The sequence below is a fragment of the Amphibalanus amphitrite genome, unplaced genomic scaffold (genome assembly GCF_019059575.1).
Source record: "Amphibalanus amphitrite isolate SeventyFive unplaced genomic scaffold, NRLGWU_Aamphi_draft 000148F_arrow, whole genome shotgun sequence".
Taxonomy (NCBI): Eukaryota; Metazoa; Arthropoda; class Thecostraca; order Balanomorpha; family Balanidae; genus Amphibalanus; species Amphibalanus amphitrite.
The window spans coordinates 517,492-542,554 of record NW_024881643.1 but is presented as its reverse complement, the minus strand read 5'-3'; the positions used below and the strand labels follow the sequence as shown (position 1 = coordinate 542,554).

The window sequence follows — 25,063 nt, the reverse complement described above, 5'->3', positions numbered from 1 at the left end:
CGGTTGGTTAGCCTATGTGCTTTTGGTGCAATAACTTTGAATGACAGAGACACTCCTGTAAAATGACTCAATAGAAATGAGAAGAGGGTTCGTGCACACTCTTTGGCAATGGTTTTCAACAGCCATTAGACGTATTCATCAATGCAGATCGATTATTGTGATGTTGGCAAACAACCACTAAATACCTGGAGGGCCGTACAAGGGTTAAATGGGATATAGTATAGGCGGCGGAACGGGGAGGGCACCGGGGCACCGTGCCCCCTTTGATTTTTGCATTTTAACATTAGCCCTATGGGCGTTGCATGGAAAGAATGGGACCAAAAGTCGGCAGTGCCCCACCCCCTCCCCCTTAATTGAAGGTGTTCCGCCGCTACTGGGATATAGGTATTAAATGTTTGTGGAGGAAGTGTCATGTTTTAAATTTGATGCATTGTAAATGCACAAATACCCAAAGAGTTCCAGGACGGTATGGAATTTCAGTAAACTTGGTTGTGTCAGCAATGGGGTCTGGTAGGTGGGGGTAATGGCCCTGCCTGGCGCCCAAAAAGGGGGCACGACCCCGAATGACCTGCCGACCACTGATCTAAGTGAACAGTTATTGACCAAATCATGAGATGGAGCATATTACACTGATAAACGATTTGCTACGGAAAGGATAGGTGTGAAAATTATATGTTTTCACGTTAAATCAAATCGACATTCGATGGAAAGTGACACTCGGCTCTACGACAGGCGATGAGCTAAACAACTCGGCCCGGGCGTATACATACACGTCATACACCGAGCAGTCGCTAAACCCAGAGCCACAAATCCCAAGCTAGCCAGTGTCAGAGCCACACACCCCAAGCTAGCCAGTGTCAGAGCCACACACCCCAAGCTAGTCAGTGACAGTGTCCACTGCAACTGCCATCACAGGCATTAGGGGCACGACACAGCCGGACGCAATAGTGGTCACGTCTCGCCTGAAGCACCGCCTCTGGATAACTTCACCGCAGACTGTTACCCATCAGCGTCGGCTCCTGTCTCGGAGTGTGCTGACAGCGCTCCACGCGCCCAGTAACCCGACAGCTCAGTGTTGTACGCCGACTCCTCCTAACGAGCCGCACTCGGGTAGTGATTGGCGACACGCCAGCGGCGCTGATTACAGCCACCTAATCAGTGGTTGGCGACCAGATCCAGAGGCGCCGACTCCACAGCCAGGACCTGGTCACAGCCGCAAACCGTTCACACAGTGATCCTATCGACTCGGCTGGTACCGGTGGTACAGTAAGCTGGAAACGATACGGCCGCCCAAGGTGTCATCAGCTTGATAATGGCTGCCAGTGTCGTCTTTTTCCTGTGACGCGTTTTCCGTCATATTTTAGGCAGGAAAGCGATTGTTTCCTTCTTCAAGCATTCTACTTAACACACGATTGGAGCTAAGTTCGGCGGAAGACGACCGTATTTTGAGATTGTCCCGATGGGTTTGCGTGGTAATCCATATCCGGAACAATAGGTGCCCAGTATCTGCGACGTTAGGGCCAGGGAGCGCCTTAGATGGTATTAACTAATGAGTACATTATTTATTCATATGACCAACATTAGTGTGACAACAGTAAGTAGTGGTATATCAAATCATCACGATTTCACCATTGCTGGAAAGCGGAGATCGTCTCTGGGTTGGGCGTTTGTAACAACGCCACGCCAGCACTATTGTAAATTGTACCAGTTGAACCCTCCGCTCGGAATGCCAAGCAAACTGCAGCTACACAGTCACACAGTTATAACAACACAGCACAGTCGATCCGGGCCGCCGGCAGTCTTATCACGCGCCTAAGCGTTCTCACGGGATGAGCTTTGTTCCAAAAAAGAGCGTTAGAAAGCGAGCGAGCGCCGACAGCGCCCCTGACGGGCGGTGTGCAGCGCCTCTAGCGGCCAGCCGCGGAAACAGTATCTGACCTGCGTCCGTCAGAGCTCTGTCTTGGGCGCGGCCGGCGGCGAGCGCATGTATGAAAAGAGCGCGTCCGCTGTGCGCTCCCCGCTGTAGTCGGCTACCGCCTGGCCGCCGCGGAACAGCTTGATTGTCGGGAAGCCCCGGATGTCAAATCTGGAATAAAAAGGGAGGAGAATTGGTTCGTGCTTCGACCCGTGGTAAGCGAAATAATAAGCTACCTTTACCACGGTGACTGAAATCAAACCATGCATGAAATAGCAACTGACCACAGACGCAACTATTTCCAGAAGCTTCAGAAGTGTTTCCCATTGTGACTCACCGGTCCTGGAGTCCCCGTTGCACTGTGGCGTCTACTGTGGCCAGCACACCCGCCTGGCCGGACTTTGCGAGGCGCGCCGCCGCCTCCGCATAAGCGGGCTTCATCCGCTTACAGTGGCCGCACCCTGGTGGTTGATAAATGGGTCACACGTGTGGACGGACAGACGATGGTTCTGACGGGGTGACACGTATGACATCAATAAATGACTGACGGCCGGAATAACTAGAGGGGAGTCACAAACACAGCAGAAAGAACCAACTCCCGTGTTTCCTCAAATCGCTCATCTCTCAAACCGACTCGTCCTGTCCTTACCGAACCCACTCCGTACCAAGCCTCCCACACTCACAGGGCGCATAAAACATGACGAGCATGGGGTCCGCCTGCCGCGCCGCCTGGTCGAACCCGGCGTCTGTGAGATGTTTGAGGTGCTCGGCGCCCGGCAGGTCACCCCACTCCTCCTCCGGGGCGGGCGCCGGCGGCGCGGCCGACAGAGGGTTACTCGGGTCGCGCATGAACTTGACAAAGTCCGATTTCTGTCGAATAGAGCGGTGAAGAAAGCGTCAAAATTTGTGTGAGGTAAAGCCACAACTGTATCACAGGAAAGGCGATAGATGATGTTTGATCTAAACATTAACCACGTGAGCACTGAGCACTGAAATAAAACAAATATCCGGTTGCAAAAAGTCAAAATGAGTTAGAACGCAAAGTCTTGCAGAGACGATTTGCCACGACAAAGTAACAACCATCGTTACACCTGTCCTACAATTATGCGATTAGTGTCGAAATATGCGATCGCTATTATCAACGGCTTACAAACAACGGCTTCATACCATCTCATCTCATAATTCCACACTTTCATTACGCCTAACCCACTGATGTCCAACACTGTCCCAAAGGTCATTGAAAAAAGTAATCTCTCCACAGACGACACCACTAAACTATCACCCCTGCCCCAGACGTACCGTGCGGCCGCCGTCGTAAGGCTTCGACGTCTTGAAGTAGTTGTAGTACTTCATCGTCGGGTAGCCCTTGACGTCGTTGGCATTGCAGACGGCCGTTTCCACCGTGCAGTCCACCGCCGCGAATTCCACCTGTCAAAACACAAATGATGAATTGGTTGTGCTCATTGGTAGGGTAAGGGCGCAGGCCAGCTAGTTACTGTGCAGAAAACTGCGATGAACTTAGCAACTGGCGTTACCGCAAGCCACGGACACTGTCAAAATGGAACAATGCCTTTCCGAAGAACTATGCAGGAAATCGTACACAAACAGCTTGTTGTTGACTTCACCGCAATGCCCAGCCGGTGAATAACACAACAAAAGCTTTTGATCCACCAGTAACCGATGACAATAGGGAACGGGGACAACGATTGCAACCCCCTATCCGGATGCCGCAGCTTTCAAGCAAAACATTTTACGTGCATGCATACTTGGAGTCCACAGCCGACCAAATGCCAACTGTTTACCGCTCAGCGATGCTTGCACATGTGTTCGGTACGATCACATGACGTAGTACCTAAATGGAGTACATCAAATCGTTCGGATATAGCTAAACCTCGTAACGTGACCCCGTCCCCTTCAGACTGCCCCCTGGACATTAGCCTACCTTGGGGTCGTCACTGAACTCCGCAGCCGCCGCGCTGAACTCGGGCTTGGCCTTCTTGCAGTGGCCGCACCAGGGCGCGTAAAACATCACCAGAACGTGCTTCTTCTTCTTGAGGAAAGCCTTGAACGTCTGGTCGGTGAGGTGCTGCACGTCGGACGTCTCCTCCGACCAGGGCGTCTCGGGCGGCGGCGGCTCCTGCGGGTCTGCCATGAACTCGAGGATCTTGTCTTTGTCGCGCACGTTCAGGTCGAAGGCCATCTCACCGTCGCGGAAGTACTTGACGGTCGGGTAGCCCTTGATGTCGTACCGACTGCCAATCACCTGTCGGAGGGGCGATGGTAACACGACCGGCGTGGATGGCACACGAGCCCCGTGGTAGATGACTTAAACATGTCACAACAAAGTCAATAAAAACAGCAGCATAGATGGAACCGTAGTGCAGCGTTTCGCCTGCATTTGTATCCGAAGGTCGGGACTTTTCAATTAGACAATCACTATTCTTTAGAATTGTGATTTTCTATATCGAAAGTCCCCAATACTACAGAATATTCGTCACACAAAGTTCCATTGAATGTCAAAAAAAAAAAAAAAAAACAGACTGTCACCCACTCGACACCAAAAGCTCCCATTATCAGTGACACAAGACTACTCAAACATTCTCCTAGCTCTGAGATCTTCGACTCACCATCACTGGATGGGTGTTCTCTGGCTCACCTTATGTTCGGTGGCATCTAGTGCCGCCAGTACGCCCGACTTGCCGTTTTTCTTCATGGCAGCGGCCGCCTCCTCGTACTGGGGCTTCATCCGCTTACAGTGTCCGCACCAGGGAGCGTAGAACATCACCAGGACGGACGGGTTGGCCTGCGAGACGGCACGGCCGGCGCGGCGGTCAGAGAATAGCAACGGTGTCTGAAGCTCCAGAAATAAAATATGTAACATCGTACGTTAGTGTATGTGCTTTGTGTGAAAGATACAAAGTGTACTGTTAAAAAGGAGCAGACATTATCGCTCAACACTAAGGGTGCAAAAAAAAAAAAGAACGAAAAAGACGGTGAAACTTAGTGCTATACCTACAATAAGCATAAAACTTATTTTCTACAATTACCTTGACAAAGTCGTCAAAGTTGTTGTCGGTGAGATGGACCACGTCGCTGGGAGTGTCGGCCCAGACCTCCTCTTTGGGCTTGGGCGCCGCCTGGCCGGGGCTATCCATAAACTTCATCAGACCGTCCTTGTTGTACTCCCCGTCATACGTGAACTTTACGTCGCCCTTCCTGTGAATAGAATGTCAGCAATACATGATTGATACAACCGACGATTAGTCCGCCCTTAGGGGCAACAGCAACGCATTCCCGTGACGCTCAATCGACCCGGCCACGAAACTTAGTACGATAAATAACTGTCACGACTCAATAGTCGCCCCGGTGGCGCCGCATCCATCGCCCACTCACACAAAGTAGAGAAGCGTGGGGAAGCCGGTAATGTTGTACTTTTGCCGCACGCCGTAATTCTCCGGCTGGTTGACGTCAATCGCGGCAAACACGTGTTTGTCTCGCGTCTCCGTGGCCGCTGCCGCATACTCGGGCTTTATCCGTTTGCAGAATCCGCACCAGGGAGCGTAGAACATGACGAGCGCCCTGTCCTCGCGGCGCAGCAGGCCGGCCAGCGCCTGACGGCAGACGCACACCGGTCAGCGCGCCGACGGGGGTGTCGGGTTGACACTTGACAGTCGCCCACCAGGCCTCTCCTCAGTGTCAAATGTCGTGACATTCAGTAACTGACCATAAACCCTAGAGAGCAGCGTAGGTCCGTTGTCTATGCATATCGGCTGTGTTCGAGAAGGGGGCATAAGTGAGCTCATGACAAGTGATTTTACGTATTTCCACAACGACGTGACATTGATTATACACAAACCAAGATACACAGCGAGTGGGGGGGGGGGGGGCACTCAGCCCACGAGCCTTCGGTACCTGAGCGTTACTGAGGTGAACCACGTCCTCCGCTGTGGCGTCTTCCTCCCAGGGCAGGTCGCCGGACGGGTCCCGCATGAAGTTCACCATCGACGTCACCGTCATCTTGCGGTCGTAGTCCTTGTGGAAGGCGCCGTCTTTGTAGTGTTTCAGCGCCGCCGGCTCCGGCGCCACCTTGTATTTCTTGCAGATCTTGCGGCCCTCGCTGCGGGAGATACGCGATAACCGATGACATTGACCATATGTGCAGCAATAAATATCCACTGTGTATATCAAAGAAACGACGGTTGACGACATAAACAGAGTCAGAACTCAGAAACATCTCAAAAATTGACCTGACATGTTAATTGCTCAGTAGTCGAGCATGCTTGATAGATAAGATATCTGATATCTTCCAACCTATGAGAACCATATGGCACACGACGAAAAACAGTGAAGTGGCAGCGTCGCCAGCCCTGAGCCGCCGAGCCGTAACCGTACCCGCTGCAGTCGACGTAGAACACCGAGCCGACGCCCTTGACCTGTTCGGCCGTCAGGCCTACCACACGCTTCATCTCCTTGGCCACGCCGGCGCTCTTGACGAACAGACAGAGCACGTTCGGCGTCGTCTTGAGCAGCTTCTTGAACTCCTTGGGGTCCTGCACGTCGACGACGGGGCTGGCCTTCCTGGCCTGCTGCTGACTCGGCAGCATGCAGCCGGCCTGGGCAGCGGAACAGCGAAAAGGGGGCGTCATTTGGGCCAGACCGATGCTCGGTGCCTGTTTCTTTTAATCTGTCTTCTTAATCTTGACCAGTGACCACTAATTGTTCGAAGAAGTTCATTAATGAGAGGGAGAGAAACACCAGCAAGTTGACAGCATAATCAAATAACGATGACACAACTGATTCGACACTTATTTGTATTCCTATAGAGCTCACGAAATGCTACTAGTTTGAGCTGTGAAAAGGCTGTGAGCTTGCCTGAGCTGTGAGCTCATTCTTCTAATTGCGCTGAGAATCAATGACTAGGGGATGGACCAGACACCTCGACACCTTGATAGGATTTAGATGCCTGAGACTTTACCATCATATGCCAATGGTGATGGGTCATGAACTCCTAAACTTTGGAGAAAGCATCACAGCTAATAGGAATGCATTTTCTTAGAAGACCACAACAATAAAAGGTCTTGCCTTGCAAACAAGAATACAGCACCTGCAATATGCATGCTTGTTTCACACTTTACCAATTAGAGACTTTAAGCAGCAAACCCAGCAAAGGTGTGCAGCTATACTTTTTTGTGCAGGTTCTGTTCCAATATTTTTAACACATACTTATATAACACAATTTTCTTCTGTTTGCTGTAGCTCATCATTTATCCAGAGATTCAATCTGATCCCTTTTGAAAGGTTAGTTTGAATTGAAACAAGTAAGGTCCCCTTAGATGAGGCTAGGACAGAGTTACAGAAACATACTGTTCAAAAATAGCAATCTGAAATGCCTATACATGTTAATAATATTGCAAAGTACCTAGGTACTCAAAAGCTCAATACATTTACCTACTTTCCTGCTAAGACTATCCACAGGCAGTTGCAGACAATTATACATAGCTTACCAGAATAAGTATGGCCAGTAAGGCTTTTTGTGTCCAAAGCATGATGCCAGCAGATTGTGTGGGAGTCACTGACACAGCACTTTCATCAAAAATGCTCCTGAAAAGAAGAAAAATATTGAGGTAGCTTGATGCACCAAGCTAACTAAAACACATATTTATTTTTGCATTCAACTATGTGAATTTTATGACAAGTGACTTGCTCTAGTGCCTAGTGGTTTGTGCTTAAGCAATGAACTGTATCACCAGCCAAACAGGAGTAAGGTAAGTTACAAAATATCCTGGACTAAGAGTTTAAAATGCCCCAGCACACTGATGCTGATTTCCTGGTCGCTGTTCATGCATAAGTTGATGGAACATCAGTCATACTCAATAACAGTATGCCCACACAATCATTTCAGTTCTAAATCAATAAGCATGCCAGTGCCAAATCACATGCTCTAGCTCATGTCATATTGACATGAAAAATATTGAATAGCATTGGCAAAGGCCACATGAGAATATTTGTCCATTCATTTCACATACAAATTTGCATTAAGTTATGTCATAATTCAGGCAGCCTGGTAGGCACTAGGCACATATTCCAGGCTCTATCACTCAGCACTTATTCAAAACTGAAAAGTTAGGGTATTTAAAGTTGTTACCTTACTCATGATTAATGCCAACCAGCAGCTAAATAATCAGCCGGCAACATTTCATCTCACAATTTAAGCTAAAACTGCAGTCAGTATGTAGCCTATGGTCTTCAATGTAAAAGTAAACACATAAATGAAATGAGCATACCTAGCAAAAGCTGGAAGCCCTGTTTGGAATATTTTTATCAGCACTCTGCTAATTTCCTCGTATGTGGAGGCACAGTTCTGATATTTTAGGCCTCTTGTTAATGAAATACATGGGCAGGGGACATGATTATATTTAATGAGAAGCTAGAAAACACCAGTATGCTGGCAGCCTGCTGATAAAAACAGTGACGGATCACCAAACAGCAGCCTGTGAAGGGACCCTAATGGAGGACAGGTAAGACAGGTAAGAGGATGCTGCAAACTGAAAAATTAATGATCAAGAAACAGATGATAATATGGAAAACCTATTCAGTTTCAATAAAACATGATAAGACAAACATTCACATAAAAATCACTTCCTTGTCAGCTCCAACTGAAGGTCAAAGTTGAAACGAGTGTTGGTGTATATCACATCCCGAAAGCAGCTCTCAAAATACTACTAGCCTGAGCTGTAAATCAAGTACATATAAGACTAGAACCAAATCAACAATCATCAAATTAAAAACTCAAAAACATCATACCTCTACTCTGACTCAAGCGACCAACGGCAGGATAAGCAACCATAAATCTTCTGCCGTGTAAAATGGTAGCATTAAAGGGACCCTCCCACCTTCAAAAAAGTTAATGAATTGGCATGAAAGTGATGTCGCTCGGTTCAGAAAGAGCAAAAACGAATATCTACCAAATTTCATCGAAAAATATTCACCGGTTTTCAAGATATTAGACTTTTACTTTTGTTTACTTTTTGGGATCTCCGCTGTTCCTAGCGACTTTATTTGAAAGTGCGGCATTTGTTGCGCGCAAAGCAGCATATACCACCGCGTGCTACAAAACGTTTTAGTCAAACATTTAACGGACGTTCGAAAGCCTGATGACGTCATGAGATTCCCGTAATTGTTAAAGGGACCCTCCCACCTTCAAAAAAGTTTATGAATTGGCATGAATGTGATGTCGCTCGGTTCAGAAAGAGCGAAAACGAATATCTACCAAATTTCACCAAAAAATATTCACCTGTTTTCAAGATATTAGACTTTTACTTTTGTTTACTTTTTGGGGATCTCCGCTGTTTCTAGCGACTTTATTTTAGAAGTGCGGCGTTTGCGGCAGATGTTGCGCGCAAATAGCATATACCACCGCGTGCTACAAAACGTTTTAGTCAAACATTTGAAAATCGTTAGATATCTGCGCTGACGTCACACATTCAGAGGGGTATTCCTAAGCATTAGCCCCTCTGAATCAAAATGCTGCAATTTTGAAATTCAATATTTCCGATTTAAGGCATTTCTCGATGTTGTGAGTGCCGAAACCGGTAATTGTGAGCCAGGGACCCCATTTTGGCTATCTCAACTCAAATCTAATGTTAAGGTGGGAGGGTCCACGCTGGTCCCACCCTGCAAGTAAAGGGAAGAAATTTCTTGAACACCATAAAGCTGCGGGGTTGCGACCAGGATAAATGGTGGTTTCTGAGCCTGGCCGCAAACTTGGCTATCTCAACTCAAAACTAATGGTAAGGTGGGAGGGTCCCTTTAAATTTGCGCAGGCGTGCAGCCATATTGAAGTATACCCTCCTCACCTCACGGGGAATAACTCTGATATCTCTGAATTTGCTCTGAATAATTCAGGCCGCGGACAATACTAAACCGAACCGAGCTTATAAATGCTGGATGACGATGAAATAACTAAACCAAATCATCTAGTATTGCAACTTGCAAGGTATAGTAAAAACGTGTATGTCCTATACTGACACAGCGAAAATAAAAATCTGGTCCCTCGTGAAGCCGTTTAGGCAAAGTATGACTCCGGATTGGCTCCGCAACACCGATTGACGGATGTGACGATGGAACGATGTCGGATGATGAACACCAAAGGGCGAATCAGATCATATCTGTATTGTATTGGTCTGGGCCATTCTCAACTCACCGTGTGAGCCTATGTACTGTGTACGGGCCGGCACGGCTCACCGACGTGACCCAGATATGGGTCAGCGCATCATATGCACTGACCTCGGATATACCCGGGCGGTGGGTCAATTATCCCAAGAATCTTGCACTATCCGGAGCAAGCCCCATCAGATGGGTCAACCGGAGGCGACAGTGGAGCCAGGCTCACATTTCTCACACACATCGGACTGGGACAGTGGGCAAGTGCCAGGCACCGGGCCGAACGTGGGGTTTGTATTGGAGCTCGCGGCCGTTCCAGCCGCCCACAGAGGGCAGACATGGTGCGCGTGGCAGTCACCAGGTCCCGGCGGACGGCGCGGACCAGACGAGGGCCGCACCGCAGCGTCCGCACACAGTCGTCTGGACATCATCCAAACAAACCGAGCGCCCGACGTCACCGCTCTGAATTAGAACGTGCGCGTACACACTACACAGTGCGGCAAACGGTCAGACTGGGCGCACATGGTTCAACGACTAGGAATATAACCATGCGCACAGCAACGCGATGAAGGTTAGACCTGTACATACGCATCAATCGACACAGGGTTAGACCCGTATATACATAAATATGTGAACGATGACCAGCTCTCAAACTCACAGTCAAGAATGGGTTTGCAAAATGTGAAAATGCACCAAGCAGACACAATAAAAGTATGCAAAAGTCTCTGACGAGGGTCCGAGTTCTCAGCACGGCACTGTCACCGGTTCGCCTCTCCGACCGTACAAAAACTGCCAGTCCGACCAGTATTGATGACAAACGCTTTAGAAAACCACCCGGCTCCTTCTCACAGCCAACAGGCAATGACACTACCGTTCCCGGCTAGCGATTAGATACGGCATAGTAGCTGCATCTAATGGAAACACAAATCAAACACACGGGCCACGCTCCCTACATTACCAAACCAACCCGCATTCACAATTCAGTCGGTAAATAAACTGGACTGCTTTTCATAAGCTCCATGAAAGCAAATAACTGCGTTACATAAGAAAAATAAGGAAACATTTCGCACCTAAATTCTAAACACATCGCCCGACATGGCAAAACTACATCAAACGTCAAGTTACGAAACCTCCCATAACACCACGCGTCGAACTCCCCGCAAACCAGCACTTACAACCTCCGGACCCGTCTCAAGTTTCCTTTCTGGTCAGGTACAATCTACACGCATTAAACACCTAGACTGGTAAATCGTTCAAAAACCCGCCTGGCAGTTAGCATTGCATTGGATAGCTCCAATCAGAGAAGCTCCCGGCCCAAACCATGTCGCTTGTACTCCCCTGTACAACTGGGGACTTCATGAATCTTCACATTGAGTTTATCAATGCAAATGCATGCATTCTGATGTGCATTTTGTTGACACATCCTAGCGTTTTGTTGTTCATTGGTTTGAAAATCGACTTTCAAGTTTCTTTCGGCAATAATTTAACACGTCCGATGAACCGGCTACGTCTTAGCTCATGCCTGACTTACCAAATTCAGCTCAATGCCCAACTTCTTATGGATTCATAAGTGATGTCTTATCTCGGCAAACCGACTCGGGTTCGTTCTCAGTAGCTCGACGCTCCGTACCCCTGTCGTATTTACACTCTCAATTATTGTACCGATAGGCAGAACCGTAGGCTCCTCCTCCATAGGCGCACCACGGCACCACCACCAGAGGAGGGACACCACCAGACTGCTGTTAGCGGCGTGACGCGAGCCGTCATCACGAGGGCCGTGACACGCGGCCGTCCTTGTCCTGATGCCTCGCCGACATGCAGGCCACCACGTTGTTGCGCAGGTTGTCGAACATGGTGGAGAGTCCCTCGAAGGCGGCGTCGCCGATCAGTTGCCGCAGGTGGTTCTGGTAGTGGGTGAGCTGCTGGGCGGAGGTGCGCGGCGGGCCGGCCGGTGGCGGCCGGTGGTACGGTACCGGCTGGGTGGCCAGCTCCGGTGGCGCCGCGTACAGCCGGTGCTGCTCGGCCGCCGCCGCCGGCGGGGGCGGGGGCGGGGGCGGCCAGTCGCCCGGGTACCGGTGGATCAGCTGGGCGGCCACGGGCGGCGCGCCGTCCGCCAGTCGCACCGGCTGCAGCTCCACCAGCCGCGGCTCGGTCACCTCCGCGGAGCTCACTTCCTCCAGCTGGGGCCCACCCTCGGCCGGCGCCGGCGGCTGGCAGAACTTCAGCACCGAGTCGCGCCGCGCCGCGCTCTCCGATGGATTCTCAGCCGGCAGCAGCGGCGGCCGCGGCTGGAACTCAGCCGCCGCCGGCTCGGCGGGCGTCTGGTGCGGCTGGCGACCGGTCCCCGTCCGGCCGGCAGACACCGGGCGGTCGGAGCACACCGCCGTCACCGACACAGCCACGGCCGCGGCCGCCGAGAGCCCCAGTGACACCGACCCCGACACGGAGAGCGCGCCTGACACTGCTGACACTGCGCCTGACAGCGCTCCTGACACACAGACCGCCCCTGACGCTGCTCCTGACAGCGCCGCCGACACCGGCGGCGGGGCAGGGGACGTGGCCGGCGGAGGAGGCGGGCTGTCCGGGTTGTCCGGGTCTGCCTCGGTCGCTGTGCCCGCGGTGGTGGTGGACGTGTCGGCGCGGATCTTGAGTCGCGCCTCATCCCGGCTGAGTCCGTGCGATGCGGCCATGTGGCGAGCCAGCGTGTCCACCCGTCGGCTGGTGACCCGGCAGAACGGACAGCTGAACTCCTTCTCCTCTGCGGAAGAGCACAGGGGAAGGGAAACTGTCAATGACACCACCCAAACGGTGTAACGGGACGCAAGCAAACTATCTTAGCTGAGGGTAGTAATGCAGACTACACATCTGTCCGCCATGACAATAATGAATTGAAATCAAGGGAGCACAAAGATGGTTAAGGGACACGACACCACTCTACATCACTTCAAGGAGACATCCCAAACTAATAAATTGTCTCAACACCAGTGAAAACATTTCAGTCGGCATCAGCACAGTCCATAAGCCTGGTAACAGCCGTTTCCCAGTCCCTACCCCGACACCCTCAGCCGCTCCCCCTGTCCCCTCTGCCACTGACCGGTGTGAATACGCTGGTGCCTGCGCAGGTCCGAGCGGCGAGAGAAGTGTTTGCCACAGCCCGGCGCCGGGCAGCTGTGGCGCTGCGCCGGCCGCGGTAGGTCGTGACACTCGCGCAGGTGCTGGGCCAGAGTGGCCGGCGTGCGGTACAGCTTCGGCTCGGGACAGACGGGACACCGCTCCTCGGCGCCGGCTGCGGGGACACGGAGAGACGTCAGAGACACCGGAGAGGAGCGATCAGCAGAGGGGAGGGACGGCCGAGCCCTCATCTCGGTAGAGCTGATAGAAAGGAGCGCGATTTACCTTTAACTTTATCTTACCTTACCTTTCTGGTGATCGGGATTGAAAAGGCCACTTGGCCTGGGGATCCCGCTCGCATCGAGCTCATATCGGGATATAGGCTAGGCTCTCAGGGATACGGGGTGTCGTGCATGATACCACCCCAATGCTTGTCCAGCCAGGCCTTGAACTGGTGGACGTACTGTGCCATGACCACTGCACTCGGTAGGGAGTTCAAGTCGTTTATGACCTTAAAGCTGAACGCGTTTCTGTGCACGAGTTTGGTGGCCCTCGGTTTCTCGAGCTTCCACTCGCGGCCCCTGGTTCGAGCTGGGTTGATCCGGGTCAAGAGACTTCTGGCAATATGGCCAACCCTCCGTGCAGCAGCTGCTAGCTATATGGTCACCACGTCGCCTCTGTGTTAGATGACACACGTTGCTTCTCTCTAAATGTATTCTTCGTACCTCACACATCCGTCCGGTTCCAGCTCCCGGGACGCACTCTCCATGCTAGTCCCCAGCCGCCCCGACCCCCTGACGTCACGGGTCAGGCCACGGGCGCCGCGAGGCCGGCCGTAATGGGCGGGAGAGGGCCCTCGGATACACCAGCCCAACACTCCTCCCCTTAACAAACGAATGCTCGCTTTAACAAACGAAATAAGCAACTGCAAAAGGAAACAAAACCACTGACCATAACTTTTCACAGACACATCAGTGCTTACTGCACGCCCACACTCAGACACGGTTTTCACAGACACCTCAGTGCTCACTGTGCACCCGCCCTCAGCCACGCCGGCAGTCGAGGCGCCAGGCGACCGTAGCCGGCGCCGCGCCGGTCAGATGCACGCCGTCACGGTTGTAGAACGCGGTGGAATGGACATAGTGGCCGCGGGTCGGGCCGTTCCGCCACCGGCACAGTCGGCGGCCGACGCTCAGGACGGCCGGTCCTCTTCCGCCGTCCCTCAGCGAGAGCATTTGCCTCTCGAGTAGAAAAGCTGGCGTCTTGTTCCAGAGAAGACCCTCGTCGTTCGCCGGTCGGGGCGTCGGTCCGACCAGCGTAACGTCGGGGATGATCCCGGCCAGATCGGTCAGGAGAAGGCTGATTTTCTTCGTGACGCCGTCCGGCGATCCTCTGATCCCACCTGGGCCGGGGTATACGTCGTTTCCCCCGACCCAGATCAACACCGGGCCCAGACGCCGGCCCGCCGCCCGTGCAGCCTCCGCCCAAGTCATTATCTGCTCGTGAAGCCAGACGAGTCCCCTCGTCCACGCCAGGCCGTCCCGCGCCGCTACGGTGAGCTGGTATGGCGGACATGCTTCAAAGCCGGCCCGACGGACCATGGAGTCTCCTACTACCAGCGCGGCCACGACGTCTGGGGGAGACTCCGGCGCTCCAGCACCCACTGGGGACGGTAGCACCGGCGGCGCCGCCGTCGCAGCTGCTCCGCCACCGGCGCCATCAGCCATGAACTGACGTCCTCCGACCTCGCAAGGTTCGGAGGAGTCGACGGCCGGGCCAGCTGGCGGCGGACTCAGCGAGAACCCTTCTCCAGTACCCGTCGCAGCTGCTCCACCACCGGCGCCATCAGCCATGCACTGACGTCCTCCGACCTCACAGGGTTCGGAGGAGTCGACGGCCGGGTCAGCCGGCGGCGGACTCAGCGAGGACCCTTCTCCAGTACCCGTCGCAGCTGCTCCACCACCGGCGCCATCAGCCATGAACTGACGTCCTCCGACCTCACAAGGTTCGGAGGAGTCGACGGCCGGGCCAGCCGGCGGCGGACTAAGTGAGGACCCTTCTTCAGTACCCGTCGCAGGTGCTCCGCCGCCGGCGCCATCAGCCAAGAACTGACGTCCTCCGACCTCATAAGGTTCGGAGGAGTCGACGGCCGGGCCAGCCGGCGGCGGACTAAGCGAGGACCCTTCTTCAGTACCCGTCGCAGCTGCTCCACCACCGGCGCCATCAGCCATGAACTGACGTTCTCTGACCTCACAAGGTTCGGAGGAGTAGACGGCCGGGCCAGCCGGCGGCGGACTCAGCGAGGACCCTTCCCCAGTACCGGCTGCCGGCCCATCGACCCCACTAGGTCCAGGCATCAGCAGACTGGGCGTTGGCTCCGAAACACTGGGGGAAGACACAAGAGACGCCCGCAAGTCGGACGTCGTCCCGGCGATGGTCCTGTCACCAGCGTCCCATAGGTCGTCCGGCATCGGGCTGCCCAGGAGCTGGCTCAGCATGTCCGGTGATCCGACGGCTACCTCGGCCACCGGCGATGTCGGACCCTCCGCCGCTGTCTTCAACATCCTGGAGTCGCCAGCGAGTCCCAGCTCCAGGGCAGCAACCCTGGCCTCCAGATCAACGATCCGATCCCGCAGGACCTCCACTTCGCTTTGGCCAGAGGCCATATCTGAAAAAGCGTCACTCAGTTAACATGTCCTCTCACAAGCAAGCAAACACACACTTGTTCTTTTTCGGTCATTTTCTTCTAGTTCCTTTTTAGAAACAGCTCACATTTACGTTTTAATTCTGAGACCGAGGGACTCACTCCTTCCTGATACTTCATCAATTGGATTGATCTAAGTCCGGACTTAGTGATGTATGGGGTTAGGAGGGAATCGTCCATAGGATACGTCGCCCACATGAGCTCCAAGCCGCCCCAACTGAAGTCCATCTTCCACTCGACGTGACTGCTCGTAAGCGCTGACTTCTTCCTCGCGCGTGCTGTTCGGTCCACCTGGAGATGGTGAGTAGTCCAGCTGAAAACCGGTTTCCATCTCGATCGGCTGCTTGCCGACGTTGCCCTCTCCTTCGTGCGTGTCATTTTCGGTCCCTCGAGATGCTGCTGCATCATCTGCGTCTCCCTCACTGTGGTTCCTCTGATTGTCAGAGCTGTCAGCGCTAGTACCTGGCAGTCATCATGCCTTCACACCGGATGAGGGAAGGGCGTGGGGGTATGGTCTGCGATCCATCCCAGAAGCTGCTCCCGGACGAAAAATTGTTCACATCTAGAAGACCCCTATCACCATTCCTGTCATATACCCCTGCAGGTACCGACCTAGCTAGGTACGGTGGAACTTCTGCTCTGTCATTCTGGAGCCTTTGCTGGGATACTCCTTTCTGGACAAGGGGTTTCAGGTCGTTGTGGTGGACCACATGGTCCCTTCATCCAGGCAGCCGTTATTACGTTGGCCTCAATTTTTTCCTTTAGTATTAGACCTCCAAAACTAGTTGCGTCGTCTATACGGACTGAGTTTTCAGTGTAACACCACACGTTAACACTGGACCTGAATGGAATAATTTAGAAAAGCTTGGCACAAGTACAACGCAACGCAAAACGTTAGCGGCTATCTCAGCAAAATACCTGACTATATAACTACCGGGTGTGCACCGCAACACGTCTTGTTAGAGGCGCAACCCGAACACCGATTGATTGTCTAATATTACGAGAGAAACCGAAACGTCTCACCTCGGGAGCGAAGTCCTTCTTGTGTCTCGCCGCGCCAGTGTTAGATGAGACACGTTGATTCTCTCTTAATGTATTCTTCGTACCTCACACACCCGTCCGGTTCCAGCTCCCGGGACGCACTGCCCCCGCGCCCCGCGCGAGTCCCCAGCCGCCCCGACCTCCTGATGTCAGGGTCAGGTCACGGGCGCCGCGAGGCCAGCCACCATGGGCGGGGGAGGGCTCTCGGATACACCAGCCCAACAGCTGCGCCTCTGGTAGTAGAGTGATGGTAGTCCCAGTCGACGGAGTCTTCCAGGGTACGGGAGGTGCTTGATTTGTGCAACCATTCTTGTTGCACGACGTTGCACGCGTTCAAGTCTCTTCTGGTCCTCTTTCCCAAACGGTCCCCAGATTGTGTTCCCATATTCTAGGAGGGACCAAACCAGGATCTTGAAGAGAAGCGGCAGCGTGTGTTCGTCAATGTTGGCGAATGAGCGTCTCACGACGGCCAGAATCTGTGAGGCTTTAGCGACGGCTGACACAGTCTGCTTGTGAAAATTGAGCTGGTTGTCGATTTCAAGACTGAGGTCTTTCTCCTCTTCAGCGTTCTGGATCAGGATGCCGTTCAAAAAGTACACATGCTCCGGGTTTCGGTGGCCGAGGTGCATCGCCTTGCATTTTTGGGATTGAAATGGAGCAGCCACTTCTAAGATCAGCGGACGAGCGCATCAATGTCAGCCTGGAGGTCATTGCTGCTACCCAGGACGCAGCGGTATAGTTTCGTGTCGTCGGCGAACAGTTTGACCGAACCGGTGACCTCCGAGGGAAGATCGTTGACAAATAAAGTGAACAGTACAGGTCCGAGAACCGATCCCTGTGGAATACCACTCGTCACAGGGGCCCACGAAGACTTCCATCCATGGACCACAACCATCCGTCGGTGATCAATCAGAAAGGCTGCGATCCAGTTGAGAAGCAGGCCCCGGACTCCGTATGCAAACAGCTTTCGGATCAAACGTTGGTGCAGCACAGAGTCGAACGCCTTGGCGAAGTCCAGGTAGATGATGTCGATGTTGTCTCCGTTTTCGATGGCGGTGCTCCAGTCCTCGATTGCCTCCATCAGTTGCGTCGTACACGACCTCTTTGGGAGGAAACCGTGCGGGGCGCTGGCGAGCAGACCGTTTTCGCGGAAATGTTGGAGGAGAGCGTCTCGGACAATTGATTCGAGGATTTTGACAGGGATGGCAGTCAGAGTGATTGGTCGATAGCTCGAGGGGCGTTGGCAGTCTCCCTTCTTGAAGATAGGGGTGATCTCACCTGTCTTCCAGTCCAAAGGAAACGACCCAGAGTCCAAAGACTTGCGGTACAGTATGCTCGGGGGATGGAGAGGACCTGTGCCGACTCGCGAAGGATTCGGGGGTGTATGGCGTCAGGCCCCGGCGAGCTGGTTGTCTTGAGGGACAGCAGTTTTCCTTCCACTTTCTGAGGAGGTGCTTCAAACATCATCGAGGAAGGGGTCCTGCCAATCAAGGTCCATATCAGGTGCTTCAGTATCTTCATGGGTAAAGAGAACCACCCTTGTGGCGCAGTTGGCAACTGCGCTCACGTTTGGTGTGGGAGGTCCTTGGATCAAAGCTGACCTCTGGCAGCGTTTTCCTCGGCCGGCTCCTACCCAGGAGATGGCAGTAACTGGGGAGTGTTCGCTCGGTCGTGGGGATTACCGCTGTGCCAGCCAGCGCCCCCGGCCGCAGGTACACGGGCCTGATCCGCCTTTAAACAGGTCCTTCGGTCCGGTGACATGTCCCGAGGGCACGGCCTCGCTTCATGTCCCGGAGCAGCCCTCTGACCTGCCGGGCCCGAGAAATCGGGATAGCCCCAGCGTGCGCACCAGTGCGGTGCCACCTGGGGTGCGTGACAGGAAGCGTGCGGTCAAGGCTGTCCCGCGTAGCGGGTGCCGAAAACGCTTCGTACTACTGCCGTGTATATGGTGTACTAACCCAGTATGAATGTGTGCTACTAACGACAAAAAAGCCCGGGTCGGGCAACAAAAATATTAAAAAAAAAATATTCATGGGTAAAGATGCTGCTGAAGTACTTGCCCAGCATGTCAGCCTTGTCTTGGTCACATGATGTCAGGTCTACCCGTTCGTGTCGAATGCTTTCGTGTCGATTTACGATGTCGAATACTCCCTCCCCAGATGCTGGAGCACTGAACAGTGGGCACAACGTCTTCTTTGTAGGCAAATGTGGTCCGAGAGCATGTTCTAGTTTCTACATTAAACAAAAAAGCACAATAGCTAAAAAAAATCTGATTAAGGCTATGAAAAATGCCAGGCACTTCCTTTTGATGTTCAGGAACTAGTCAGGGGCGTCAGGGCGGATAAAATCTCAAATAACCGTTCAAAGTCCACTCGGAAATACCTGGAATCACGATTCATCGTGCTATAGCCGAATGGCGCCGTTCATCACCGATTAGATAGCGGTAAGTAAGTGTCAGGTCAGCAGTCTACGGCCAGCCGTGCGGGAAAACGTGACTCAGGAAAATGACCGCCGACTATGTAAGCGCCAGCTCTACACGCCGCACACGCGATGGTGGTATAGTGGTGAGCATAGCTGCCTTCCAAGCAGTTGACCCGGGTTCGATTCCCGGCCATCGCAACACCGTTTTGACCTGACCTCGGCTACCTACATGGCACCATTGTGGGTCACCATACGAGTGCCACGGCAACCGCAAATACGATGTTAATGGCAATCAGCCGCAAGAACCTGGCAATGACACGGGATGCTCATCATCAAAGCTTAAAACAGTAACCACCAAAGCTGTTATTAAGATGACAGGCCTGAGAAGGTCATTGTAAGTTGAGATTGCTAGCCACCTGGGTGACAAGCCTAGTAACACTACTAGTCGATATGGGCGTTTGGGCAGGCCACCAACAGATCCCCTTCCGTCCATCTCCGATTCGTCTGGGTCTCCCACCACCCGTCCACGACTCACCGGTGTGTTTCAGCATGTGCTTCTTGAGGTTGCCCTGGTCGGAGAAGGCCTTCTGGCAGAGCTGGCAGACAAACGGCTTCTCTCCCGTGTGGGTGCGCAGGTGTCGCTGGTAGTTGTACTGGCACGTGAACCGGGTGAGGCACTGGGCGCACTGCAGACCGCCCTCTGTCGGCAAGCGGACCAAACGGGACGTGAACTGACGGCGGCGACAGCGGTGACAGGGACGCGAACTCACATCAGCTCAACAACGTGAGAGACAAGGACGTGAACTCCCCCGGCCAGAGCTTAATAACAAACGAAACAAACAGCAGTGGTGATATTTCTTCAGTCTAGGATCGTTGATAACGCTCAGTGACATATTCACTACCAGTTGCGACTACCCTTGATCAACACTCGACAGTGACCACAATCGCAACTGCCAGGTTGTTGTGGAACCCCGTCTCAGTTGACTGTAACGCCTCACCGCAGTGTGCCCCAGTGCCCTGCAGAACGGCAGTCAAACTTTGGTCGAACTTACCAGTGCTGTGAGTGGCCATGTGTCGGTCCAGAGTGGATTTCTGCAGGAACTTGGCCGAGCACACCTTACACACGTGTGTAGGTGTCACACCTGGGGACGGCCGGGGGCCGGGCGGCGGTCAGACTGCTGTGCCCATTAGCACAGGAAAATAACGCTGTGACACTCGATTGGACGGACATGTGATACCTAAAGAAATACTCATTTCGCGTGCATGATTCGCAATAATACACATAAGAACACAGCACCAGTTGTAATATTATTCCATCATAGATATCATTCAATAATTGTCATAGCTAAATAGCCTAGTCCACGAGAGCGAAACTCCTACAAATGGAGAACATGTTACAAAGAGCTATGTTACAAAGAAATACAAAGAGCTATGTTACAAAGAATTACAAAGAGCTAAATTGTTACCAATGTCGTAACATTTGACGTGACAAAAGCTTTAGAGGACGTCCAAAAGCCACACTACTGAAAAGCCCACCTTTGTGTCTGTCCATGTGGTAGTTGTAGTGTTGTTTGACGTTCCCCGTCCAGGAGCACTGGGAGCAGCGGTAGCGCGCCTTGCCCGTGCGACAGCTGATGTGGTACTTCCAGTGGGAGAAGGTGGTGAACCGCTTCTGGCACTCACGACACTCGTACTCGGGTTTTGCAGTGTCTCCTAGAAAGAGGCAAACACATCATTAGACAAAATGTGCAACACTTCAACAGCCTGAGACCATGAGGGAGAATGACATATGTGGGACTTGTTCAGTGGTATCAAAATGATTTCTAAATTCTTATTCTAACAAATCAACTCGCACAAATTTTAAATCTCAATCTCAATTACTGCTTGCAAACATATAAAATCACGTCGCGGCGCGCAAATCACAAATCACCTCCACACCTAACAACTCGGCTAGTACCCGAACGTGTCATGTCCCATTATCCACGACTGCTACACAATCTGCCCCAACCTGGTAAGATCCTCAATCCCACGTCCACCAATAGCACTCACCATTGTCCACCTTTCTGACCACCATGTTGGCAGTGACTCTCTTGGTTCCCGATGTGGCACCACGCCGCCGACCGGCCGACCGCTCCGAGTCACCGTCCAGCTCAGCTCCTCCTTTAGACGGCTCGACCGACCTAGCCGCTTCTTTAGACGGCTCGGCCGGCTCCGTTGTACCCTTGGACGGCTCGACCGACCTCGCCGCTTCCTTAGACGGCTCGGCCGGCTGAGCTGCTGCTTTGGACGTCTCGGCCGACTCCGTTGTGACCTGGGACGGCTCGGCCGGTTCAGCCGCTCCTTTGGATGGCTCAGTCGACTCAGCCCCTCCTTTGGACGGATCGGCCTGCCCAGTCGCCCGCTCGGTCGACTCAGCTGCCTGCTTGGTCGGCTCTGCCGGCAGCTCCTCATCCCTGCTACTCTCCTGGTGTACTTGGGCCAGGATCCGAGCCTTCATAGAGCGCGGTGGCGGCATCGGAGACGCGTCTCCGGCGGGGCTGCTCTCCGCCGGCCGGCCGTCCTCACCAGAGACCTCCGGAGAGGCCCCCTGAGCTGCGGCAGCTGCTACTGGTGAGCTGCTGCAGCTCGACGCGCCATCACCAACCAGGGAAGCGTCAGAGGGGGCCGGTGCCGCTGACTCCGTAGGCTTGGGTTCCACATGGGGTTGAGTCGTGCCACTCAGGGCATTGCTCAATCTTTCTTTCCTGTCGCTTGGAGCCATCCGTTTTTGCTTTTTCTTGTGCGATGCTTGTTGTTCATTCGGGAGTGGCCGCTTGCTCGTTTTCGATGATGAAGCTTCTGTAGCCTCAATGTGACGTGAAGGGACCTCGATCAGTGTTAACGGGATAGCTTCCCGCTGTTCTGGCAAATTTCTCTTCGCCAACAGCTCTGTTGATACCGGCGTCGATAGCAAGGTTGAAGACCTCTGACCTCCCGGTACAGAGGGGGTGCTGGTTCGCGGGATTTTGTGCATCAGTGTCGAGCCTGCTACCGTCTGTGTGCCGCACTCCTCCCGTGATCGCTTCCGTGCTGGCTCTCCGCTCGGAGTGCCGCTCTCTGTCGAAGCCGCGGTCCTCAGAGGCGGCGGGATGGAGAGTGCCGCTCCGTCGGCCCCCCGTCTGCCGCGCCCCTTCCAGTGCCTAGCCGGGGACCTCTCCTCGGCGACACAGCGCGGCGACAGGTCCTCCGGCTGGACGGTCTCGGCGGGACGGGGTGCGGCCGCAGCACCGCCACCGGCCAGCTGACTGCGCAGCTGCTGCACGCGCAGTGACGACTGCAGCAGGACGGGGACGGCGGCGGGCGCGCGGCGCAGCTCCGGCGAGCGCGCCGCTCCGCCATCAGCCGCCGTCGGCTCCGTCAGGGTCGGCGGCGACGACCAGACAGGCGGCGCGGCACCCTGTCTGACCGTCGGACTGTCGGAACGCTGGGAGCCGACCCGGGGGCTGACCGGCCGGGCGGGCTGGGGCGTCGGCCGGACCGCAGAGACGACCGCCGGCTCGGCCAGCCAGCCCCGCTCGGGGCCGGCCGACACTGGCCACCGGCTCGGCTCGCACGGCCACAGCGGCTGGACGGGGGCCAGACGGACCGGCGAGGCCGACACCGCAGGCACCTCCGCCGGAGCTGGCGAAACCGACACTCTGTGTTACACTGTTGCAGCTAAGCATAGAAGCTGATATAATGCTTTGCTTAATGTTTACTTGCTTTCCATGTTAGGTTAATGAAAATATGTCATGAAGATGCCATTATTTGACTAAAATGCCTATTTTCAGCAGCAAAAAAAAAAAGGAAAAGCATAGCTGATCACTATCCTGCAGGCTGCAGCTCAGTTTGCATAGCTCAGCTGTTGGCCTGTCTCTCCTGAGAGGCTCTCCACATACTGTTTCTATGAAACTCCTGACATAAATGGCCTGCTAATGGTGAGAGGATCATGCAGCAGTAAGCTGGATTAAGAGCATAGGTACCTAACAGACATAGCCCAATTACATAGGTATATGCAAAGGTTTGAGCTATAAATGCAATGTGAAAAATATGAAATAAAAACCATCAAGTGAAGCCACACAAAAAGGAAATTCCCAGACAATGAAGGTCAATCCTTGTATGACAAACTGCTTGGCACAACTTGGGCTTGGGCTATCAATCTATCTATTTAAAATATATGAATACATTTTACAACATTTTTAAATGCTGTTTTTGACTGACCTTTACATGACCAGCAACCATCCTCTTCAGACAGCAGGCAGAAGCGACATTTGATATGACCGCATGCATCTGTTACTAGTCGGTTTCCTTTCCCAGCCACCATGCGGCGGCACTGGGGGCACCCATCTGACACTGCAATACAGCGGAAGGTACATTGGCATGTCAAATTTCACAATATGACGGCATCCAACAGTCTCATCGACACTAGCACGTTAAAAGGTGAGCAGAGGAAAATGGTTAGGTAGGTGGGTAGGAACTTGCATAAATACAGTGATCTTGATCTCGATCACAACTAACATTGAAGCGCCAACTATAAGTTGGAAATAATATTCCTAACATTTCAAGTTCATTTTGCATAACTCACCATTTAGTGCCATCCTTTAATTCTTGAGTCACCGCATGATGATGTTGAACTTGAACTGGTTGGGTTGGAGGGGGTCAGGCTTATCATTACAATTATTATTTGTCTGCTGATCCCTGGAATTCATGGCGGTTTATATGAGTGAAAATGAGCAACATGGTCACATTAAGCTGAATTCGATCACAATGAAGCAAACTAGCCAGTCAAGGATGTGGATGATAAAATATATAACTGAAATAATCAGCTACTAATACCTAAAACGTCAGCACCCAAATTTGTTGTGTGATGATGATGATGTGGTCGGGCTGTCACCGGTTGCATCGGTAGCCCTATAAACGCGCGTCGGGTGGTGGGAGGTTTCTGGGATATGGTTAGGATGTAACCTGGACAGAATTGGACAAGTCAGCTTCTGTCCGCTCCAGTCCTCTGCTCACCATCCGTCACGGTCACCAGTTTCCTCTTCCTCAGTCTCCAGAGCTTGTAGAGTCCCTCCTTGTTCTTCTCCATCTCTTCCGTGCTTTCATTGAAGAGGAATGTCTTCAGGACTTCTAGTTGGTCTTCTTGGTGTGGACGTTGGAGTGAAGTCATCTTGAGCCGTTCTTCTGCGAGTTTGGTGCACTCAAGCAGGAAGTGGTGCTGGTCTTCCTCCCCATCTCCACACAGGAGACACGTGGTTTCTTCGCCAGTGTGTCTCTTCCTAGTCTCCAGCGGGAGCGTGTTAGATCTGGCCTGGAAGAGTATGATTGACGATGTTGTGTTATCGTAGATCGGATCTTCTTTAATGGCTGTTTTGGCAGATCGGTATACCATTATACTGGACTTGGCCTCGAGCTCTTCTTTCCACTGTTTGTCATCCCACTCTTTCAGGCGTTTCTTCAAGGTAGACTTGTTCATCCTCTCCAGTTCTGCAGCATTTAATCCCACAGCTTCCAGGTACCGTTTCGTTGTCTTCGCCCATGTACTTTTCCGCACTTCTAGTTCTGCTCTGGCGATCCTTCTGATGAGGTCGTTGCTTCCTTGCATCGCGCCTCTCAGGAACTGCAAGTGCCCTTCCATGATCCTGGTCTTCATCAGGGAGGATCCCACCTCACCTCTGAGCGTACAGATC

General features: G+C 53.0%; 2 protein-coding genes and 1 non-coding gene across 6 annotated transcripts; 1 reads left to right on the top strand and 2 right to left on the bottom strand.

Annotated features, from left to right (window-relative positions):
* Positions 1-1,379: 1,379 nt before the first annotated feature.
* LOC122382839 (protein disulfide-isomerase A5-like) lies at positions 1,380-8,909 on the bottom strand. Of its 4 annotated transcripts, none has more exons than XM_043368689.1 (12): positions 8,905-8,909; positions 7,420-7,516; positions 6,308-6,528; positions 5,828-6,032; positions 5,309-5,526; positions 4,963-5,131; positions 4,572-4,718; positions 3,858-4,178; positions 3,215-3,343; positions 2,599-2,785; positions 2,253-2,376; positions 1,380-2,086 (listed from the first exon to the last, which is right to left on the bottom strand). In XM_043368689.1, exons 2-12 carry the CDS (start codon positions 7,459-7,461, stop codon positions 1,948-1,950), a joined length of 1,902 nt encoding a protein of 633 aa, XP_043224624.1. In that variant the 5' UTR covers positions 7,462-7,516; positions 8,905-8,909; the 3' UTR covers positions 1,380-1,947. The 4 variants fall into 4 exon arrangements, with proteins under 4 accessions (XP_043224624.1, XP_043224622.1, XP_043224623.1 ...); XM_043368687.1 differs by lacking the exon at positions 8,905-8,909 and adding an exon at positions 8,720-8,852; XM_043368688.1 differs by lacking the exon at positions 8,905-8,909 and adding an exon at positions 8,559-8,586.
* Positions 8,910-10,078: 1,169 nt separating this feature from the next.
* Positions 10,079-24,191, bottom strand: LOC122382838 (zinc finger protein 628-like). Its single transcript, XM_043368685.1, has 8 exons — positions 23,959-24,191; positions 23,595-23,726; positions 21,405-23,015; positions 20,892-21,068; positions 20,408-20,497; positions 19,891-20,055; positions 13,173-13,364; positions 10,079-12,836 (listed from the first exon to the last, which is right to left on the bottom strand). Exons 1-8 carry the CDS (start codon positions 23,969-23,971, stop codon positions 11,845-11,847), a joined length of 3,372 nt encoding a protein of 1,123 aa, XP_043224620.1. The 5' UTR covers positions 23,972-24,191; the 3' UTR covers positions 10,079-11,844.
* On the top strand, positions 19,482-19,553 carry Trnag-ucc. The gene has a single exon. It is a non-coding gene; the product is annotated as a tRNA-Gly (tRNA).
* Positions 24,192-25,063: the final 872 nt, after the last annotated feature.

What these genes read in the sequence shown, in the direction of transcription:
- LOC122382839 (XM_043368689.1), bottom strand. Translation starts at nt 7,461, where the DNA reads ATGCTTTGGACACAAAAAGCCTTACTGGCCATACTTATTCTG. An exon ending in TTCTACGTCGACTGCAGCGG is followed by an intron (nt 6,033 to 6,307) that starts GTACGGTTACGG and finishes TATCTCCCGCAG; the next exon opens with CGAGGGCCGCAAGATCTGCA. An exon ending in CGTCATGTTTTATGCGCCCT is followed by an intron (nt 2,377 to 2,598) that starts GTGAGTGTGGGA and finishes ATCAACCACCAG; the next exon opens with GGTGCGGCCACTGTAAGCGG.
- LOC122382838 (XM_043368685.1), bottom strand. An exon ending in GCACATGCTGAAACACACCG is followed by an intron (nt 13,365 to 19,890) that starts GTGAGTCGTGGA and finishes GTGTCCCCGCAG; the next exon opens with CCGGCGCCGAGGAGCGGTGT. An exon ending in GCACCAGCGTATTCACACCG is followed by an intron (nt 12,837 to 13,172) that starts GTCAGTGGCAGA and finishes GCTCTTCCGCAG; the next exon opens with AGGAGAAGGAGTTCAGCTGT.